Source organism: Pecten maximus, chromosome 4, assembly GCF_902652985.1.
Source record: "Pecten maximus chromosome 4, xPecMax1.1, whole genome shotgun sequence".
In the NCBI taxonomy this organism is placed as follows: domain Eukaryota; kingdom Metazoa; phylum Mollusca; class Bivalvia; order Pectinida; family Pectinidae; genus Pecten; species Pecten maximus.
In genome coordinates this window covers 21746828-21761976 of record NC_047018.1, presented here as the reverse complement: position 1 = coordinate 21761976, position 15149 = coordinate 21746828, and the positions used below count along the sequence as shown (strand labels likewise).

Below are 15149 nucleotides of genomic sequence, written 5' to 3'. Positions count from 1 at the left end.
TTTCATATTTTGAACAAATGTTTGTATTTTCTCCACTGGCCTGTAGTCTTTCTTTTTTGAAAGTGTCTATCTATATAGCAAGGCACCATGAAAAATATGTTTGTTCATGTTTGAAAAAATTGTGTCCAGGAGGGTAATCTTGAATTAAACATTGCTTTCTTTAAACAATAAACATTGTACAAAAGAGTTGTTATAACTTACCTTGTCCGACTTCTGAATGCACTGTTTTAAGATGTTTTTACAAATGTGTAGCAGCTGTTTCAGAGCGGGAAGAACACAAGCACCCTAAAGGCAAAAAATAACAATTAACCAAATTATATTTTAAAGAATCACTGTCAGAATTAGTTAAATGAAAATTTCAAGTTAATACGGTAATATACGTATATAGACTAGGTGTCGAATCCATACTCTGTTCTATCTTGATAGGATGTTATGTTATACATAGTTGGGGCCTAAAGTTCTGTTTTGGTGTCGGGTGCACACGATGTTTTAACATTCAAGATAGGCTTACTGAATATTAACGGTAAAATATGAGGTATTAATGAATGGTCTATTTGTAAAATTTGGTCTTCAATGATCACGAAATAAGTGAAGTACATGACCACAAAGTTTAAATGTCTGTAGATACGATATGTTGTTCATTTTCCGAGACCGACCGATCTAACTTTAAATCTTCTCGTACATGCCAAGCTTTAATCGGCTCGTATGCCAAGTTCGAACTATTCGAATTGTGGGTCTGTATAAATCAGCCGAGTTCAAACTATTGATGGTAAAAAAATTATTGTTTTTCTAGAAAAAAATGTGTGTTCGAACTAACCGGAGGTTTACCGTATATAAAAAGGATGTGGTTCCCTATCAATCAGTTACACCATTATTACATTCTATAACATCTTTTTATTTCTTGTAGTAAGTTGGGCAATTTCTAATTGTGTTTCTTTTTTCTTTCAGTATATTTCCCTGCTCCAAATTTGTCTCCAAACATGAAATTCAAAACATACCAGAACAGAATTATATGGTGGCCTATCTGAGCACAGAAACAATCATTAAGAAGAATTAACATTATATTTGATTATACCTTTTTAATGTCCTCAACACATTTGACAACGTATTTCCTCTTTTCGTGTTCCTTGACACTGAACGAGTCACTGAGGATGGCCAGGTGTTCCTCCAAGGCTTGTTCTATCAGGTGTGTTGACAGGGCTGGCAGGTGTGACAAGTCCCATAATAACTCCAATACCTGTACAGGTCAAATGTGAATTAGTATTTGTTTGTTTGTTTGTTTTAATGTGTTTATCGTCCAATGAACAGACAGCCATTTTGAGGCGGGGTCTCCTTGTAGTAGTTGGTGACTACCTCACTGAACATTATACAGGGGGCAAGTTGGGGTTGCATGTCATCAAGAGCAATAAGGGTAAAGTGTCTTGCTCAACACCACAACCAAGACAGATCAGACTGGCCCGTTCCTCAGCTTCCTGAGAAACACAAACCAACACGGGTAGGAAGCGTCAAACCCACACCTCGGATCTTCACCTGAGGTTATGTGGTTGGCGCTCTAATGTTAATTAGTAGGGTGTCACCAGTCTTCTATACAGACCAGGTGACCAGACAGAGCCAACAGGTGTTGTGAAAAGGAATTCCTATATGTGTTGAGGTTAAAGGTTATTTTAAAAAAACAAACTTTATTTATTTTACAAAAATCGTAAAACAAGTGATGTAACTTTGATATTAATCACACTTGTTGACCCAGATGGAAGCATGCAAACGTTTTATCAGACTGGGGGATGAAACAGGAGTAATCCTGGAGAAAACATAGATGGTTAATTAGAAGGCCATTACCTGCATATCCAGATTGAGAATCAACCAATTTAAAAACTTTGCTGACACAAACCCAACAAGGAACTTCAACAATCTTAAACTTCATTTCCCCTCTTTTTGAATATTTTTTTCTGGTTGATTGATTATTGAAATACAACAAGACTCACACAAACACTGTTTACTTACCCGCGTTGTGCTTTTGACCTCTCTTGCATCTCGTCCGATTTTTCCAATCAGACTTAACAGCTTTTCACGCATCTTATCATTATCCTCTTGCCATTTCTACAAGATGAATTTTTCTGCATTAAATTTCAACAGATAAAAACATCAATCAGTAAAATAATTTTTTATCAGATAAAAACATCAATCAGTAAAATAATTTATCAGATAAAAACATCAATCAGTAAAATAATTTAACAGATAAAAAAATCAATCAGTAAAATAATTTATCAGTTAAAAACATCAATCAGTAAAATAATTTAACAGATAAAAACATCAATCAGTAAAATAATTTATCAGATAAAAACATCAATCAGTAAAATAATTTAACAGATAAAAACATCAATCAGTAAAATAATTTATCAGATAAAAACATCAATCAGTAAAATAATTTAACAGATAAAAACATCAATCAGTAAAATAATTTATCAGATAAAAACATCGATCAGTAAAATAATTTCCACAGAATAAACTTCATCAGCAGGAATATATTAGTATAAGCTACCGACTGCTAGAATACTATAAGCCTTTGACATAATGTTCCCTGGAAGTTAATTGGAGTTAGAATGAATACAGAAGACCTTTTCAGAAAGACATACCATGTGTATACCCATTCAGACAGACATACCATGTGTATACCAATTCAGACAGACATACCATGTGTATACCCATTCAGACAGACATACCATGTGTATAAGTAGAAACAAGTGATCGAGTAGTGTGTGATCAAACTTGACTGCTGCCGCCGCGATGATGGAATGGATGTTGTCTGTAACATTGTTTGTTTGTCGTAACTGCAACAGAAACAATTAAAAACATGGCCACTGTAGACAACTAGGTGAAATTAACCTGCAAATAGTTCATTTAGAAAATGAAGCTTTTTATGATAGATTAATGTTCAAAAGCATTTGGAGAGAAATTATGAAAAGTACAAAATATTCTACAGACCTGCATTTTCCAGATCATAGTCAGCTCATCCAGGGATAACTCGGCACCAATGTAGTCGACTATCCCCTTTATTTTATCACAGTACTGGGTCTGGTCTATGTTACCTGGCAACAATAAGATAAGTCTTACAACGAGAGGTCCAAAAAGCCTGCATAGCCCACCTATACATTTCACCAGTCACGAGGAGAGAAAGTGGGGGTAAAATTAAATAGAGGATTTTAGATATTTCACTGGTAAAAATGTAATAAAGTTATTTATATTACATTTATATTACATCTCCTCAGTGAGAGGGGAGTAAAATATCTACTGTAAGCCACCTGATCACCCACTTCTGGATTATGAAACAACTAATTCTGAAATGAATTTGTAAACAGACTAAGGAAGATAGAATGATGAACACAATAACAAAAGTCACGATTAATACTTAAAGGCAACTCTATACAGTGTCCTAATTATTTTTCCGAATTTCAGGCGACGGATGTTCTAGAAATTCTAAATGGAGACCTACCTTCTAAAGCTATTGACAAAACTTTGTGTTCCACAAGCCAATCTGAAATCTTTCGAGATGGAATGGCTGTCTTAGGCACTTTACTGGAGGCAGCTTCCTCTATCAATTTGGATACCTGGAAAATAGTTTTATAAACAGAATTGGAAAAACAATTCCACATCATATCAATATATCAATAGCCAAATATGTATTATTATGATGCACATTATTCAGTATTAGTGAATAATAAAGGTTTTTAATGGTTAATTTTTTTCAGTTTCACTACTTGTTTGAACCAAAATGGAGGTATTTTTCATAAAATTTGGTCATAACTTCCTCTAATGCCTAGTAATTTTGTTCTTAAAGTTTCAATATTTCTAAAAAAAAAGGTCTGCTTGAAAATAATTATACAGTAGTTAGACAAAAATGCCATAACTAATTGAAGGCCAACATGAAAAGCCACTGTGTTCTGTAACCTTTCAAGCTGGTCCTTACTTAAGGTGATGGTGTAGTCGACATTGTCCAGAATGATGGAGTAATGTTTATGGAGTAATGTTTGACAGTTTGAAGTTAACTGAAGACAGTATCCATGAACGACTATATTACCTCTTTAAGGGAGTTCATTTTAGCATTAAAATGTGGAGACTTGAGCATTCGTAGAGCAATCTCAAGTCGCAGGTCGTCCAGGGAGTCGGTGTGCTGTGGCCACATCTGGATACATAACAGCTTCATAGAAGCTAGTAAATCCGAGACATAACCCACCTTCTGTTGACAGAAACATAACACTCATAAATTAGCTAACTTAACCAAGAAACTTTTCAGATATAATGTACTCACACCTAGAATATCAACTATGTTCAACATATCACCTCTACATATACTCACATCTACTATTTCAAATACTTGAGTAATATAAATATGTAACTTTCTTATGAATTTTCCAAATACATGTATACAAAAAATATTAAGTTAGTTTTAATACCAGGGTACTTCTCCATTCCTGAAAACATTAACATGTATATCCTCATAAGCTGGTTACCTTAACGTTCTTGTGTCAAACTTGAACAAAAATTTGCATAAAATTATTTGCATATAAAAGCCTATTCAAAAATGTAAAAGAATCACTAATATTTAAATTCATAGAAGAATATCAACAATGATATGTCTTTGGTTTGTTTTTTCTAACCTTTTCTTTGAAGTCTTTCTCTTCTAGATTCTGGACGTATTTTATGGATCTCTCCATTCCAGGAGCCAGAATCTCCGACACAGATCCAGGATTGAGGAATTCTGCACAAGTCCCAAATGGACGTAGAAGGGCTGCCATCGACTAAAAACCAGATATGAAGTGTTATGTTTATAAAATAGAAAGCTCAAACAGGACACCTTTTGGATCTTGATTTACATTAACTTCTCCTAAAACTGATTTTAAGACTACAACAGTACCTGTCAGTATTTCAAAAAGCATACATTATAAAAATATGAAAAATATTGAATTTTTGTACAAAACATTTTAAAACCATTAATTTCAGATAATAAAGTTGAAAATTATTGAACATTTAACAACTCCTTACATAAACAAAACTCTGCACTGCATTGATAGAAATATACATACTGGAGCATCCATTTCTTCATTTTCCAGCAGATTCTTCACATGCTCCAAACCTTTTTTCATTGCAAACTGCATATTGAAAAAAACACATAAAATAATTACATAAAGGTCTTTCAATTGTATCTTAAGCCAAACAACACACATCATATCAAAAGACAATTAACCCTGACTGTGATAAAAGACACATACAATACTATTTGACAGTAGAATATCAAAACAGGCCTGGGAATACTAAATCCTAGCATGAGAATATCATTTAACAAGGATGGAACATTATTGGGAAATATACTTACCCTGTTGATCAGATGGGACAGCCAGCCGTATGTATCCTGTCAATAGAAATCAAACCTGAAGTAAATATACCTTATCTCAAGCTTTGACAGCAAAACAACACAAATAGGCATGTTAGTTTTATATAGTAGGACATGCCACACACCAATTTAATCATTGGATTACACAGTCTGACATAGAAATATCTTTGCCTAGAAAAGTGTCCCTAACAAGTAACAGCACAATACTGGTAACTGGAATAATGAAGAACAGCTTTGTGATAGAGATGTTTAAGGAGACTGGTTTTATTTGAAAATCATGAAATTTTGCAAACATAATATATCTGTCAAAGCATGATTTGTCAACATTTTTTAAACAAGCATCGTGTGTAAGTATTAAGATATCTTAAATGACCTGAGCAGATTTGTAGCTGGTGTTGGTAGTGAAGAGTTGTCCCCCTTCCAGTTTGTCATCCCAGTAAGTTCTATCTTTTCGAGTTCGATTCTTGTAGTGATATTCTGTGTCCTTGTTGAAAGCCTGAAAGAAATTTAATTATTCAATTAATAAAAACAAGTCCCCCACATCATGTCATATTTAACAAATCTAAGGGACACATTGTGAACAAAGGGCCATTACTCTGTATAGTGGGTATCAACGCACAATTTTAGTACCGCAGTATGTGTCTTTCTAAATATATACTTACATGAAGATTTTGACAATTACAAGTGATACAGTATATGAGATATGTAAAGGAAAATGTGCTACATGACAAAGAAAGGGTTGAAATTATGTTTAATGTTTTGATGTAAAACCAATTGTAATCTGCAACACTGCCATCAAAAGAGGTATTCACATTCAAACTGTGTCGCAGTTGTATGTGAATGATCATGTGTCCCCAGAACAATGACAGACTGATAATCAGTAGTACTAAGCCAGATTAATGATACCGCTTATGAAAACTAATCTAGGTAATTCTAAAATTAAACCTAAGAGCAAATATTTTACAATGAAGTGCCATCTTACTGTTTGAAGGACATCTAGGAGGTTGATAGGCACTGGTAAGTACTGTAGCCGCGTGGCCACTAGGTCAATAAATAGCTGCAGCATATTAAATATCCCCTCTTGTATTTCTCCGTTCCATCGATGAACAGCAGAATATGTCATCAGCTACACAAAAAGAAAAAGATGTCATTTTAAAAAAAATTAAAACACAAGGTAAACGTGTTCTTTTTCTATCAAATCATTTCCATCACTACATCTACCATTTCCTTGGATTTAATCAGCACACATAGCTGTAATAACAAAGCCAAGGTGTTAACTACATGATCAATGGATTTGGCAGTTCAACGGCTTATATACAAAAAAATATTCAAAAAACTTTATACTTAGATATTTATTTTATATTAAGTTATAATCAAAATATAATATTCACTCTTGTCGGTGTAGATAAAAGGTCACATGTGATCTAAATGTGAGAGAGGAAATTGGATTACTGGAGAAAACAGTCGGGGAAGTAAATCACACACATTTTTCTGTCTGATAAGGAAGTCGAAATCTGGTCTCATTTTTGAAAGGTGAGCATGTGATCTCTACTGTCACTCGAGTGTAATTAACTCAACACGTGTCCTTCATACATAATGATAGAGCTATTTGAGCTCAGGCCATTTCTACAATGAACTTGATAATCATCATATTGTACCTTTTGGAATGACTCTGGCATACATCTTTCTAGAAACCTTCTACAGTGCTCATCATTGTCAGCCACATCTATTGAAATTAAAATAACAATTGTCAAAAAATCATTACAATAAGTAGATCATTTAAACAAAGCCATCAATCAAATTGCATTTTTACTATGATGGTTAATGATCATTACCTGTATCAGTCTATATCATTTCTGGAAATTAAACAGAACTATAGCAGAATGTAGGAGCTGCATATATATATACCGAAAGAATTTTACTGCATTACACAAATTTATCAACACAGGGTACATATTATTAGATGACATGGGATTTGTGAATCCCTAAGAAATATAACACATTGTACAATCAACATATATACATCAGTGGAAAAATTAGAATAAGAAACCCACTGGCTTCAGCAAGTCTTGTAGCTGCCAAAAGACATTTGCCCAATGATTCCTCTTTCTTATAGGGTATAGACCACTGTTCAGCAAACACCCGCCCCTCTAGTTCATAAAGATTGGTGACTGGAAACTCGAGGGGGTTGAGTTCCTCTACCACTCCTTCTCCTCCACCATTTTCAGACTGGCCATCTGTTCTCTGTAACATATATACATTGTATATATATTGGATCTTAATTACTTAAATAAGTTTTCATTTCATATAATTATAAGAGTTTATGAAACAAGTCTTAGAACCCTTCTTTTTTTTATTTTTGAGGGCATTTTAAGATAGATTTCCTGCTGGCACAGCCAATTAAAATTGTTCAGGTCAGGGTATACATATATTAATTACACTAGTGACATATGCAGAAATATTACTGGAGCAAATTCACTGGATAACAGGTAGATTATGTAATAAATTCAGGATAATACACGTTAGTTCATAATATTGATAACAGCACTGTTCATGCGATCACTCATTTGTGAACTTGAGGGTGTCTTTTAATTTGTACTGTAAGATAATTGATGAAGTCTTATTAGCTCAGGGTTAAGCTTTTTCATGTCTAGAATACCACAACACCGGTACCCAGGCCTAGGTGTACCATTATATATGCATTGGCAATCTCTAACTAATAACATGTATGCCTGTTATGTACCACTTGCTAATAACAGTGGGTTTGATTTTACATGTTCAAATTCAATCGTAAGAATGTATTGTTTTGTCATTAAGATATTCAAAATGGGTAATATATTTTTAATGTAAATAATAACTCCATATGGTGATAAACAATAAATGGATCATATATAACAAAATAAATAATTCAATGTTTCATGATCAGGAAATCACTAATTACAGATATGGTTACAAGAACGATAATGAGATGGGCCTTAAATTCACATAATATTGCACAAAACAACAAGGAAAAAAGACAGGAAATTAAATGAACAAATGACCTGCTGCAATTCTGTTTTTTGGTGGGTTTTTTTAAGATTTTGAAGACATATACATGTCCATGTCTGTTTTCATTTTTTCAATTAACCCTTCAGTATAATTATATTTGATTTTTTTCCCAACAGGTTTCAGCCTTTCAGATGAAACAATTGGACTTAATATGATCTTGAATACTGGCATATAAATTACTTTTTATGATTTATATCCGGAATTTCTCTATGTAGGTCAGTAGAAATGGCTAAAAATAAATAATTTGTATGGTAGAATTATGCCAGCATAACTTAATTTATCGCACAACAGCTACATTTAAATCCCTTCAATAAACACAGCAGTTTACTGTTTTAATATACATATCATATATACAGGAAACGTAGTGGTAAAAACAAATAAGGCTATGACCATCAAGTTTCCATTACGACACCTGATTACAGACCTCCGGAATTACACATTCGTCGTAACTGGGCGGCGGAGAAGGGCCATAAACAGGTGCCTGTGAACTCCTGGGATGCAGATCTTTCATTTCAATATCATCTAGTGTGTCGTAAGATGATGTGGAATGGTCGTTGGTAAGGTATGCAACGGCATCGTTGAGGTCATTTTTAGCGAAGCGAAGGGCTTTCCTGACCTCAATATCGCTAGGGAAGCCCATGCTAAGCAGCGTATTGACGTGCTCTTCGTCAATCTCCATAGCTGCATTTGAATTTTACTCCATTTAGGTGTTTAAATATACCAATAAATATTGCAGATATACATTAGAAATATCCATACAACCGTTTACATGTTCACACACCCACTACTTTCACATGTTGTCCGCCATGATTTTTGAGTTTTCTCCATCAAGAAAAACAAGAGAACTCGAACAGGGGGAGATAACTTTTGTCAAAAAATATCCAACGTCAAAACGTAAAATGAAAGTAGATCTAGATATCTGGAATGAATGTATGTCATTTTGATAATATTATGTAATGCGATTGCGATTTGTCAGTTAGGTAATAGTTAAAAATAATACTACAGCGTAATCAAACAGTGATAATGGCATTATATTTTTAAACTTTTGGCATTCATTCAAGAATGCGGAATTAATCAGAAGGCCGCGTAGACCTCAAATGGTCACAACATGCAATAAAAAAAAAACATAGTTCAATAAAATTGTTATACGGATATACGACTTGTATATAGTTCCACGGAATGACGTAAAATACACGCGGGTTGAACGAGGATGAAAAAAAAACAGAAGAAATAAATATTAACAAAACCCCAAAACATTTGTTTGTATGCTGAAAAGAGTTTTATCTAAATTTCTTTAAATAATATTTTGTCATTTATTTTAGAAATTCAAATATTTATTTTACAATATTAATTTTTGTAATGCCATTTTGATGATAATTTGGTAAATCAATGAATGATGACGATGCCACGAGAAATTTGACTGTGTATAACATATATAGTGACTTTTAATTTCTACCTACACATGAAGTATTATGCATTGTAATTTTACATGAAAAATGTCTAGATAGTTCTTTTTCATCACTCAAAATTTCAAAAAATACCACCATAAATGTAGGTAGGGCAAGTGAATGAAAAAGAATTTGTAGCAGAATAAGGTTGTGCGGAAAGACTTTTGACCCGAAACTGTATATCGCGTCTCTGATAATTATAAAACAATGAACGCGTATTATAATAATTCATTTCCAATTTAATTGTGACAAAGGATTTGACATACAAACATACAAATATAGTACATGAAATTATCGAGATAGCATCATTGGCATAAACATAAAGTAGATATATAGATTATTTTACATAAACACAGGTTTGCAAGAAAGAGTACATGAATACATATCAAAATGTATTGTTGGATTTTATGTAGTTTTGCACATGTCGGTAAACAAGAGAGTTTGGGTCTACAGAAAGATCTGAATTTCCAATCAGGAGAAGTTTTAAATCCAAAACCAAACCCAAGGCATTTAAACTTTGAAACATATTTAATCAATGAAAAAATGAAAGGCATTTTCACAAGGATGTCCACAGGTGAAAAACAAAAACGGATCATTAATAAGATTTACTCGATACAGATCTTATTTGAGAACACTACTTCTGCAACTGTAGGTGGAAGATCATTTAAACAATCTGCGGAGATAACTTATTATGCATTTTATATAAAAGTTTGAGTTTTTTACGTTTTCGACGATTTGAAAGAGTATCTAAACCAGCTTCAAAATGTAGATCTTCACACGCATATTCTAAAAGCGGCAAGATAAATGATCTATAAATTTTAAAAGACTATTTCGATTTAGCAAAAAATTCAATCTTCTTAATACATTTATTTTCTTCATAACCGAACTGTATATGGCATTTATATGATCCCCCCACCTGGCGCTTGCATTAAAATAAATTCCAAGATGCCTATGGCTATCAGAAAAAATTAAATCTTTTCCATCAAATATCAACTCTAAATCTTTTGGCGCCTGTCAAATAAATAGTTTTCTAACCAGGTATATAATTCACCACAAATTCCATAAGATTTTAGCTTCACCATTACCGGGTAAATCTGTATGCCACACACATCAAAGGCCTTTGAAATATCACAGAAAACCATACATATATGTTTCTTTCCTTCAAGTGTAATACAAATGTTGTGATAAATTTCTATCAGCTGATATACAGTTGAATGGGTATGCATAAAACCAGATTGGTATTTGTAAAACAATGAGTTATTTATGAAATAGTTATACAAATGTTTGTAAATTACACGTTCAAAAACTTTACCAACAGTAGATAAAAGAGAATTCGGTCTATAGTTAGAAGGTGCATACCTGTCTCTTTTTTTTAACAAGGCATGACTTTAGCTACTTTCAAAGTGGTTGGAAAAATACATGTTGACAATGACATATTAAAAATAATTTCAAGTGGAAAACAAACAGTTTGTGATGTATTTCTTAACATATGGTGACTGATGCCATCCTCACCCGAGGCCTTACCAAGCTTCAATATCTGTAATAAATCTAAAATTTCATTATTATTTACTCGTATAGAATGAAAGGTTTTGTTAGTCTTTGGTTCAATAATAGGTATTTCAGTGTTAGACTCATCTACTTGTGTTATGTTGCAGAAATAGTCATTTAGTAGGTTAGCTTTACCTTCATCATTAGTGACAACAGTACTAGTGAGAGGATATACAAGAGTAGGAACAGATTGTGAAGTACCAGTTGATTTTAGTAATCGTTTAATAAGTCTCCAGTACGATTTCGGATCAGAAGCGGAAAAAGCGTCGATTATACCAAAGAGCATTTTCATAAAAAGGTATACCTGCATGTTTTTTCATGTTGTTACCCTCTTTTCGCTGTTGCTTATATTTATTTATGTCCGAAATAAGCTTTGTTGACCTCGCTATTTTATGCAACCGCCTCTACCCTCCCCACACTAAACACCCATATGACCACCTACTTCAGTAGATATTAATTAAAACCGATCTAGACAAGTCTGTTAAAATATAAATGTTGTACATGTATGTAATGCTGGGTCTCACCAGACTGGTGGGGCTAAGATAGGTGCTATTTAGATCAATACAATGCGGATTGTAATCAACATCGATTGCTCTCACAAATTTTTACGCAGAAAGTGTTATTTTTCGCAAATATCATTAATTGAACCCTAAAAATTTAATTTCTTGATTTTATTAGAATGGGCTTCCTCCAAAATAGAGGGAAAATGCACCCCTCAAAAAATATCTTTAAATCCTGTCGGTGAACTACCATACGGATGTGGAAGAGTTTATAATTATTTGATATAATTTGTTAAATATTGCCTTAATTACGTAAAACATTTAATTTGTCTTATAATGCGTTATAACGTACATGTAATACCACGGACTTAGGACAAATGTCAGATGTTGTGTTATTACGTAGTACATTTAGGGAATGTGTCAGATAATGTTTTATTATGTAGTACATTTAGGTATTTTGTCAGATAATGTTTTATTACGTAGTACATTTAGGGAATGTGTCAGATGTTGTGTTATTACGTAGTACATTTAGGTATTTTGTCAGATAATGTTTTATTATGTAGTACATTTAGGGAATGTGTCAGATAATGTTATATTACGTAGTACATTTAGGTAATGTATCAGATGATGTTTTATTATGTATTACATTTATATATGTCGGATAATGTTTTATTATGTATTACATTTATATATGTCAGATAATGTTTTATTATGTATTACATTTATATATGTCAGATAATGTTTTATTACGTAATATTAGCGTGGTTATATCTATATCACCATATGATGTTTAGAAATTAGTAGGACCAATCATTAGTTAATCTCATATAATTTACCTACATCTGAGATACTCGCTATACAGTGTTATTTCTAGACCAGAAGATAAAAAGTCCAACTGGCTAAAATCATCACAGAGCCTATACTAGTACTCTATCTAAAGGGCCTGTCACACTACGGCGTTCTCACCAGCGTTCGAGTAACGTGTTGCGAAACGCAGAGGAACGTCGATAACGCTGGAAACAAGTTATAAGAAAGTTAGACGAGCGTCGACAAACGTTTAGGAACTTTGAGGGACGCCGACGAACGCTGAGGGTGAAAAATGTTTTTGGGTGTGCACAAAAATTCACGACGTTCTACCAAAACGCTACTTACGCGTTAGAGGAACGCTACACGAAAGTTGGCGGGCGTTACTCGAACGTCAGGACGTTCCCTGGACGCTAGGCGGACGACGGTCCATCAGGATCGAGTGTCCAGCGCGTGGCTAGCGCTTGGGTAACGCTTGTGTAACGTCCGTCGAACGTCTATCCAGCGTGTCGCCAACGTTTCTCAGCGTTCACTGAGCGTTATTAACGCTCATGTAACGCTCTTTTAACGTATGTCAGCGTTCTGAATTTTTCCAACGTCAGTGTAACGTCCATGTAACGTCCTTGTAACGCGCCTGTAACCTACTGGTAGCGTTCAGGAGCGTTTGACCGGCACTTGCCATATATATACTTCTGCGATGTTGACTGCGCGGTGATTGAACTGAAAGTGATGCACTCTAGCCCCCTTTTATACTGCGCGTCCAGCTGCAGGTTGGCGAAACGTGACAGGAAGTTACACAAACGCTGCACGCGCTACTCGAACGTTACAGGAACGCTAGGCAGACGCTGTGGAAACGTCGAGAATGTTGGATAGACGCTGGAATAAACAATGAAACGCTACCTGGACGCAATGCAGACGTTACCCAAACGCTATGAGAACGCCATCAAAGCGCTGTGGACGCTATCAAAGCGCTGAGAACGCAATGGAACGCTAGATTTTGCTGCTATTTTCGACCACAAATGTCACCTGACGCTGAGTGAACGTTGTCTGAGCGGTACCCAAGCGTCACAAGAACGTTATAACAACGTTGACCTAGAAACTCAATTTGAAGAACGTCGACGTTCCCCGACGTTTCTCCAATTTTTCAAAACGCAACCAAACGTCCAACAAAACGCTATAGTGTGACAGGGCCTTAATAGATGGAGTTACATCTCTTTGTACACTATCGTGCTCTCCCGGGTATACAGAACATGACAGGTATTTGGGAAATCTCACGAGACACAGAAGGTGTCGGGTCGATATGTGGCTGGCACACTATTAGATACGTTCCCTGTCACACATCTGAAGTGATAGAGCACGCCTCTTTGGCTCAGTTGGTAGATCTAGGGATCATCAGACGGTCCGGGCTCGATTCGTCAGGATGCTCGTGTGCTTTTGGTCAACGCTTCCTTATTCAGGAGGAAGAGCTCAATTAATTATGATGTATGTCACTGGTTACTTGATTTGTTACAAGTTAATATCTCGATACTGTCTTAACTTATTTCACGTGCATATCCCAGTTCCTTCTTAACTTATTTCACGTGCATATCTGCGTATCTTCTAAAATAATTACACGTGCATATCGAAGTTCCTTCTCAACTTATTTCACACATGCATATCTCCGTATCTTCCAAAATCATTACATGTGCATATCCCAGTTCCTTCTTAACTTACTACACCACGTGCATATACCCGTGATTCTTAACTTATTACAAGTGCATATCAAATTAATTCTGAACTTTTTACATGTGCATATTCCAGTTTACACGTGATTCTTCACTTATTTCACCTGCATATCCCCGTCGATGGATGGCTTCCAGATCGTGTCCTTCCTTCTCCACCAAAGCTAGCTGGCCGACTTCTCTGCTGTTGTTGCCAGACAAAAAAGGTAACTGTGCTTTTGTTTCCCCCTTATTTCAAAATAAATGGAGTGTATAAAATTTCTATGAAAAGGCATGTTTCTTTTCTAAAATGTCTAGGGTTTTTTTTGTTGTTTTTTGTTCTTTTTGTTTTGTTTTGTTTTGTTTTTGTTTTTGCCTCTTTTTTTTTTTTTTTTTTTAGATAATTAACACAGAAAGGCATATAATGTTTTGCAACAAAGCGAACGGTGATGCAAAGACCACTCATGTCACACTGTATGAAAATAGGTAATTTCCAGTCTGTGTGTCTATATTTGTTGGTGTTTCCATACCATGCTATTTTATACATTATTGTGACAGATAGTGTATACGATGTCGATGGCGTAGCGTCCTTAACTTGTTACACATACTAATCTAAATATCTTATTGTATATGTGTTCTCGCTTTTACTGTGTTATTATCATACATCATAAGTAAATATCTCAATATTGTACGATATGTCTGACAATATATC

General features: G+C 34.4%; 1 protein-coding gene across 2 annotated transcripts in view; it reads right to left on the bottom strand.

The window, feature by feature from the left end:
- The window catches only part of LOC117325502 (ubiquitin carboxyl-terminal hydrolase 24-like), a 75672-nt gene extending 66417 nt beyond the window's left edge, over positions 1-9255 (bottom strand). For both annotated transcript variants that reach the window (XM_033881762.1, XM_033881763.1), the window contains exons 1-15: positions 8862-9255; positions 7444-7633; positions 7048-7115; positions 6372-6515; positions 5763-5885; positions 5372-5407; positions 5082-5147; positions 4656-4796; positions 4076-4234; positions 3491-3605; positions 2983-3086; positions 2721-2828; positions 2002-2097; positions 1076-1237; positions 202-285 (exon numbers count right to left, since the gene is read on the bottom strand). In XM_033881762.1, the coding sequence (XP_033737653.1) occupies positions 202-285; positions 1076-1237; positions 2002-2097; positions 2721-2828; positions 2983-3086; positions 3491-3605; positions 4076-4234; positions 4656-4796; positions 5082-5147; positions 5372-5407; positions 5763-5885; positions 6372-6515; positions 7048-7115; positions 7444-7633; positions 8862-9116 (1851 nt within the window). In that variant the 5' untranslated portion in view covers positions 9117-9255. The remainder of the gene's footprint in view (positions 1-201; positions 286-1075; positions 1238-2001; positions 2098-2720; positions 2829-2982; positions 3087-3490; positions 3606-4075; positions 4235-4655; positions 4797-5081; positions 5148-5371; positions 5408-5762; positions 5886-6371; positions 6516-7047; positions 7116-7443; positions 7634-8861) is intronic.
- Positions 9256-15149: the final 5894 nt, after the last annotated feature.